Genomic DNA, 8,147 nt, shown 5'->3' with positions numbered 1-8,147 from the left:
TTTTTAGAAAACAGGCTCGATATTTGCTACGTGTTTTTCAGTGGTCCTCAATTCAGAAACGAAAACGAGGAGAAAACATAAAAATGATAACAAAATATAAAAAGGAGTAAAATAGAAATATGATGTCTTTACTTTCAATTATAAATAATATTCTACTGTATAAAACAGCTTACGTTAGCAATGTTGTATTCTTAATTATATAAATACCTCTAACTATACATTAATATCATATATATTTTAATATACTATTACGCTCTTCCGAAAACTATATCCTTGAAATTCCATCGCATAACTCCTCCTTTCTTCTCTTTCGCTTAGCTCCATCTCTATCTTCCTTTAAATTTCCCCTATTTCCTAAAAATCCCTAACTTTCTTTCCAACTACTAACTGACGTGAGACTTATCTTAAATTATCGTGATTTATGTGTCTTTTTACTTTCTATTTTTAATGTATCATCTTTTTAGATTAGTTTTTTTGTTCCTGTTTAGTTTTTATCTTAATAACTGTGTATAACATGTATTTTTGCACTACTTGCCTATCTTATGTAATTTAATACTTTTTTATTTATTTTTTTCTTTACTCACAGTGGTTGCCTGGAAGAGATCGCTCGAAAGCGAAAGCGATAAGGCCGCCAGTTGCTCTCCTTTTGAATTAATTATGTTATTTTTTATTTTCAGTAGTGTAGCGAAGTGTCAATAAATAAATACTTAATTTTTGAACATAATATAAAGTTGTTTCGTTTCCTACAGTACAATTGCTCGCTATTCATAGTATAGCTTAGTCAGTGGAAATCATAATTTTTCTATAGCTTTACTTGCCTCCAGTCGCCGGCACCTTCAGTTGTGAAGGAGACCCCAAGGCTTGAACACAATATTTAAATATAATATTATGAATTAAACAAAATGTATATTCAGTGTATACTAATATTTGTATTTTCCTTTATTTGTTGTGATTCGTTTACGATTTACAAGAAGTCGGGTAAGAAATATATTTATTTATACCGTAAATCGAACTAATATCTATTAAATGGGTTACGTTTTAAAAACTATTCACGACCATTTGGGTCGTTAATAATTTCACTGCAAAGAAATAAGGTTTTGTTAAATTTTAAACACTTCATATAAATTATTATAATTATTTACAATTAATTAAATAATCCTTCTAATAGATCATCAAATAGCTGAAAGCGACTCAGTATTTGATCCAAACGGAGATTTATCAATAAAATGGCGAGTAAATTACTTAAATAAAAAAATTCAATTCGAAGTTAGGCTTTCGGAAAAAGCTCCGGCGGTGAATTGGTTTGCACTGGGATTCTCAGATCGAGGTGATTTCGAAAATGCCGATTTATGCTTAGTTTGGACGGATTATAATGAAATTGAGCATTTCGAGGTATGTCAGTTGTACTATTAAAGGTTTGTTTAGTAATAATCGAGTTGTGTAATAGATATTGGCACAAGAGATTAGTGTAGACCTAGTGATTGTGGTCTAAAAAATTCTAATTCCGATCGCATCCAAAATTTTCTTTGATACAATTATCTAGATATTTATTTATTCATAAAAAATACATACTAAGTCAGTACGATAATGTCGAAAATAAATATATAATATTAAAAACATAGGATGATAAAGATGCCAATTGTCATTTAGTACAATCAACAAAGACGTTTAACGGAGCCCTATACAACTGACTGGTATGGCAAACCAACCTTATCTTAACACATATCCCCTAGGCACAAAATAGCCGACTTCTGAAATAGGTTGCTCACCAGTCCCTGCAAGACTTTAAATAGGTAGTATACTAACTTTAAGTCCTGTTTTGTTTATAATTTATTGTACCTAAGACAAATAATGTTGAGTATATTAAGGGATATTAGGAATCGATTCCATACAGTCTGTAATAAAGAAAACGAGTAAACTTATTCTGTATGCGCTCCAATATACGACAATATTTAGTTTCATACGAAGCCCAAACAGATGAGTTACACTCTAACATACATCTAACCCGTGTACAAGCTTGAGTTGAACCCCATTTTTATGTATGCTTTCTTGAAAATGTTCCATTTAATTTTCTTTTAAATTCAGAAGGGCATCCACTCGTAACATACTCGTATTGTTCTTAACAGGTCTCTTATTACATTTTTCTCAAATCTTAACAAAATCTAATTTTTTTGTTATAAAGATATAGGAGCACACAACTGGGAAAACTTCATAAATGAACTTCAATATCTAACTAGCTAGTAGACTAGTCGCGCGTTTCATTTATCAGGAATCAGAAAGCATTTAAATTATCTGAGCGTACAAATGGTTATTTTGAGTGACGTTGGCCCAATGGTTTCAACGTGCGACTCTCGTCTCTGAGCTCATAGTTTAGATCTTCGGCTGTGCACCAATGGACTTTCTTTGTACATCGTGAAGAAAACCGGGTCGCTTTAGAGCCAAAAAAGTCGGCGGCGTGTGTCAGGCACAGGATCACCTACTTGCCGATTAGATTTACAAATGATCATGAAACATGAATTCAGAAATCTGAGGCGCAAACCTTAAAAGGTTGTAGTACCACTGATTTATTTTATTTAGAGGTTATTTTGATAATTTCAGGATATGCACTCGGACGAAAAAGGAAAACTGTTACTCGACGCTAATCAAAACTGCGACGCTTTTCACGTCAACGCTAAAGGTCGTTGTTTAACTTTTGAACGTTATTTTGACACATGCGACGACGACGATTATGTTATTGAGGTACTGATTTTTTAAATAATGAAACCGTTTCCTTTGAAGATGTTTTTTTTTCATTTAGTAAGTGTGTAAGTATATGAGATGTCCTCACAATTCTGGAGGAAAAGCTAGGTAATTACTTGTTAAGTATTAAAAGTAAAGCTGTGTAAAAGCGGCAAATGTGTAATTTCTTTTTCTGCCTGAGACAATAGCGTAACATCTAATTACAATGTTTTTTAATAATTCTTACATACTCTAACTGAAAACTTTTGATAAAAAGCTCATTTTCACATATAACATAAGTGTCTGTTTCCAGTAAAATTATAATAATAGGACGTAATTTGTCACAACTGTAAAACACTCTGCCATTTTTTATATCAGGATGGTACAGTACATATTATCTGGGCCCGTGGTACGGATAAGCTTTTCTCAGCGAAAGGCCTATGTCTGAATTGCACATCCCCTCACGACCACGGCTTCATACGTGTTCGACTGCTAACTCCAACTGGAATATCTCAAGAAAAAGCTGAAGAACTCTCCATCACGAACAAGAACCTCAAAGTACCGACTTCTGATACGACATATTGGTGCAAAGTTGTTAAACTTCCAGAATTCGTTACGGACAAAGTGCATCATATTATCAGGGTAAGGAAGAGAAAATATTATGCCAAATAAAAATTATATAAAAAATATAGATATATATATATCTATCTTATGGTCATGATTTAAAAGTTTTAATAGAAAAAAGTCAATACAAACGGAATTCAATTTTACCCATTCCACGAAGTGCACTCGTAATATTTTTGCAACTATAACGTGACATTATCCCTCTTTTCAATAATAACGATCGTTTCTTATAATATCAGTGTAGTATGTTTTATAAAAGCTTAAAACTGTGTATTAAACACAACCTACATTTTGTATTTAATCATTAAATGAAGAAGTGTACACTTACAACATTGATAAATAGTCATTTTGTTTTCCTGCAATTATAAAGTAAAAAAGGCTATAATATTTAACATTTGAAAAAAAAAGATAAACTAAACAGAAAATAAGATAAACTAACAGATTTTATACAGAATTTAAAATATATAAATTTGAATTTCAGTTTGAGTCTAAAATTACAAAAGGCAATGAAGGACTGGTGCATCACATGGAGGTTTTCTACTGTGACGCGAATCCTCAGCAGGAAATACCGCTCTACGAAGGCAACTGTTTTGCATCGGATCGACCAGAGACTACTAAAGTGTGCTCAAAGGTATTTATGATATATTTACAAGTAATTGCACTTTTTAATGTATAATAAAATTGAGCGCAGATGAAAAGATGCGCACATTGCAATTATCTACGTAATAACTCAAGACAAGGGACCTTGTAGGGGCTGAATAAAATAATCTAACAACTCTTTGCGGTAGAACTGAGTTTCTAAACTTTTATACAAGTTATGTTTTCGTTTTGAAGTGTGAGTGCACTATACCTAACAAGATGTATTGACATCCAAAAGTACTCTATGTACGGGGTCTCGCGATCATTATTTTCATAGTTTATCGTTATTTTAATTTTGAGATTTGTAGAATCAACGTTGTATTTTTGTTCATTATGTTTGACGAGTTTTCAAAGTAAGAATAAACCAATATTTGACCTGATGGTGGTAAACCTGTTTTTACATTACTTATACTTGAATCTCGTAAGGTCAAAGCTGCATGGGCCATGGGAGCCCCACCTTTTGTATACCCGAAGGAAGCTGGTCTACCACTTGGTGGAACAGCTGCAAACAAATACGTCATGCTGGAAGTACATTATAATAATCCGGAAGTCAAAGATGGTGAGTAGAATATACGTGGAATTTCCTATTTATAAAAAAAATTGCATGATATAAATCTTGAATCAACATTTCACCTGACATCCCAATTTTGATCAAATCTCAAACTCTTGACTTTTATCGTTCTACAAATATTCCATATTTTTTGTTCCAGTCCATTACTGAAAACGAAGTAGGGAGGCCCGTCATGTCTACCTCTTCTAAAGCCACAGGCCGTCATCCTTCCTTTTGATGTCACTATAATAACTCCTGTGTTATCACATATTTTCAACATCTCCGTTTCTTCTTGTGCCTTTCTTAATTTCTGTGAAAATACCCAATTTCATTCCATTCCTTAAAATCGCAATCATTATACTAGATTTTCGTCATATGTTTATCCTTTCCTTTCAAAGTAACTCTTCCTTAACAAATAGGCCCCCGTCTTAAACCTATTCAATCTGGTAACGAATATTAAATAAATGAAAACGAATATTAAAATGATTTTCAGACTGGATAGACAGCTCCGGTATCACTCTTCATTTGACAGCTAATAGACGACAGTATGACGCAGCTATCATGGAGTTAGGCCTTGAATATACGGACAAAATGGCAATCCCAGGTGGGCAAAAAGCCTTTCCCCTCATCGGGTATTGTATACCACAGTGTACTGGGGTGGTAAGTTTTCATTCTCCCTTTGTGTTTGTTATAATAGTATTTATTTAACTTTATAAACTTTACTTATTTAACCTTATTTGCGATAAGTAGATTTTTTTATGATCTATTTATTTATAAAAAACTTGCCAACGCTGGGTACATTGATACATTGCTACAAGAAAAATAAAATACATGGTTCAATGTGACAAACACGTAAAGGAAAACAAAACAAACATAAGTTGATGTCATAGTGTGAGGGAGCAACAATGGTTATCCAGACCAGGCTCGTTTAAAAAATTAATTTTAAGACTTTTGCTAAATAATGTGGATTTTTTTAAACTAAAACATATAATAAAGCTTTGTCATTCGGTAACATTCAGGTAAGTGTAATGTGACCCAATTTCTAAAGAATTTGGAAAATACATTTCCTAATAAAATGTTTTTCTTTGTTTCTAGTTTTTAATATTATAATCAAGCTAATTTAAAGTACACATGTAGCACAAAAATAAGTTAACATAAAGTATTAGGGAACGAAATGTTATAATTCATTGGCTGGGTCATTCATTTTAAATTTGCTTTTAACATTTAAGGGTCTTCCGAGACAAGGTATCGTTGTATTCGGAAGTCAACTTCACACACATTTGACCGGTGTCGCCGTGTGGACCAGACATTTCCGACAGGGAATCGAACTCCCAGTTCTCAATAGAGATGTTCATTATTCAACACATTTTCAGGAAATAAGGATTTTGCATCGACCTGTAAGGGTTTTGCCGGTAAGCGGTAAATAATAAAATAAAAAATAAGTCGGGCCAAACGCTAAGTCTCGATTCGGGCTCTCAGAGTACACTTGTAAAAGTGCATTTAATGATTATTCCGCAAGCTTTGCGTATCAAAGCGATCACACCTCAAAAAATTAAAAAGTAATTCTTCAATTTACATAGTACAAAATACAATTAAAAGAAACTTAATTTTACAAATTATATAATACTGTTTATTTATGTTTACGTAAAGTAAATGGATCACGTAGCACATTATGTAATACGAAAACGCCTGCATACGCCAAACACAGTTATAAATGAATAAAACTTTTTAAATGTTGAATTTCAAATTAAGTAATACGTTTCTCTCTGTAATACCGTTTTTGCCATAATCGATCATCATCATCATCAATAGCTATACAGTCCTTGTGGGCCATAGCCTCCAAAAGTATATTTCGCTATCACAATGGATTTCGTGCTTCTTGCGTCCAACTTCGAACCCCTATTGTTTCGATGTCCGATCGCCGATCAATGAAGCCTCGGTCTACCGAGTTTTCTCTTGCCACCAGGTTGTGAGTTCAATAAGGTATAAGGGTTCTGTCGTCTGCCATTTGGTCCACATGTCCCAACCACGTGAGCCAGTTAGACCTTATGATTTGGATGTTGGCATAATCAATGATGTTATAAAGTTAAAACAACATCATCGTCGTATTCTCAGTACTTAGATAAATATTCTTCCAGGGTGATTATCTAATGACGACCTGTCTATACGACACAATTGGCAAGGAAAACGCAACGATCGGTGGTCACGCAATAACTGACGAAATGTGCGTAAACTATATGCACTATTACCCTGCCAGCGAATTGGAAGTCTGCAAAAGCGCTGTTTCGAACGCCGCTTTAGAAAAATATTTCAAATTTGAAAAAAGGTATACTGGTGTAGAGGTATTATAATATCTTTGTTTATTATTAAAATATTTATATATTAATGTAACTGAAGTTCACTTAACCAATGGTACTTAAATATAATGTCGCCGAGAAGTTCTGGAGGATTGGATCAATTCTTTCAAAAATAGAAGTTTGTGAAGTCATTATATTTTGGCTTATTCAAATTATTAATGACTATCTAAAAAAATATCCACTTAAAATTCAAATTTCGACGATTATCGATTATCACCTACATAATATGAAGGGTTTTGTAAAAAGCGTGAATTAACTTTTAGTTTATTCTCGAGAATCGGTGGGATGAATTATGGTCTGGCAGAAATAGAATCCAGGACATCCAGGTCATTCGAACAGTAGCAAAAGGTTCCAAAGATAATTTGATATCTCAAATTAATAGTTAATAATTATATTATTTGAATGCACATACATAGAGTCCGAGCTACGTACACGTCACATTTTATTTATGTCAGTTTTATTTTCAATCTTTTATAATGCATTCTAGATGGAACAACATGCCTATATCTTATAAAGCATCGCCTCGTGCCAACTATTTGTCGATAAAACCATGGACTCCCTTAAGAACGAATAGCTTACATATGTTGTACAGTGAGTCACCTATCTCTATGCAGTGTAATAAATCTGACGGTAATCGTTTTCAGGTAATTACCGCATCGTTTTATGTTTTAAAAAAATATGTTTATTTATTATAAGTACATATGCATTACAATGTGTAAGATGTGGGAACCCTTTTGAGTAAAAAAATACCTGTCAGGGTTCCCAAAAATAATAATATTTTTTTTATATTAAAAGATGAAATAGCGCTCTCTGCCGAGTGCCTTATATATCACAGAATATTTACTAATGAAGAACGAATGACTACTTCCACTGACATTCCCTTTATTCCAAAAGGTAAAACAGTTGTTTTTTTACATTATTTCTCTTTTTTACAGGGTGATTGGGAAGGAATAGACATACCAAAGATCAAACTTCCTTTGAAACCAGTGCTAAGACAATGCCCAAGTTATTAATATTTATTTCAAATATAAATTCGATATAGAAGGAAATAATTAGTTATGACGTTGTTACAAAATAAATATTTAACCGTATAAATGTATTTGTTAAACAAAATTGTGTCGTCACATTGCGTTACCAAGTAGTAAATAAAGTATTATATTTTAAATTACAATTTTTCTTACCCTAAAAGTGCTTATATCGTACATATGCCTACTTTACGCTCGCAGTAGCTTTCACTATCTTAAGAAAGTTTTACCAGT

The 8,147-nt window shown here is 32.7% G+C and overlaps 1 protein-coding gene across 2 annotated transcripts; it reads left to right on the top strand.

Moving 5' to 3' along the window:
- The first annotated feature begins 847 nt into the window (after positions 1-847).
- LOC123709853 (tyramine beta-hydroxylase) lies at positions 848-8,013 on the top strand. 2 transcript variants are annotated; one of them, XM_045661432.1, is made up of 11 exons: positions 848-978; positions 1,169-1,392; positions 2,599-2,739; positions 3,097-3,360; positions 3,824-3,973; positions 4,408-4,540; positions 5,025-5,191; positions 5,761-5,928; positions 6,670-6,857; positions 7,376-7,532; positions 7,824-8,013. In XM_045661432.1, the coding sequence occupies exons 1-11, from the start codon at positions 903-905 to the stop codon at positions 7,899-7,901; spliced, it is 1,746 nt and encodes a 581-aa protein (XP_045517388.1). In that variant the 5' UTR covers positions 848-902; the 3' UTR covers positions 7,902-8,013. The 2 variants fall into 2 exon arrangements, with proteins under 2 accessions (XP_045517388.1, XP_045517387.1); XM_045661431.1 differs by having other exon boundaries at positions 5,761-5,943.
- Positions 8,014-8,147: the final 134 nt, after the last annotated feature.

This window comes from Pieris brassicae, chromosome 5 (assembly GCF_905147105.1).
Source record: "Pieris brassicae chromosome 5, ilPieBrab1.1, whole genome shotgun sequence".
Lineage (NCBI taxonomy): Eukaryota > Metazoa > Arthropoda > Insecta > Lepidoptera > Pieridae > Pieris > Pieris brassicae.
Note: the sequence above shows the minus strand (reverse complement) of the source record. Positions and strands in the feature narration are given on the sequence as shown.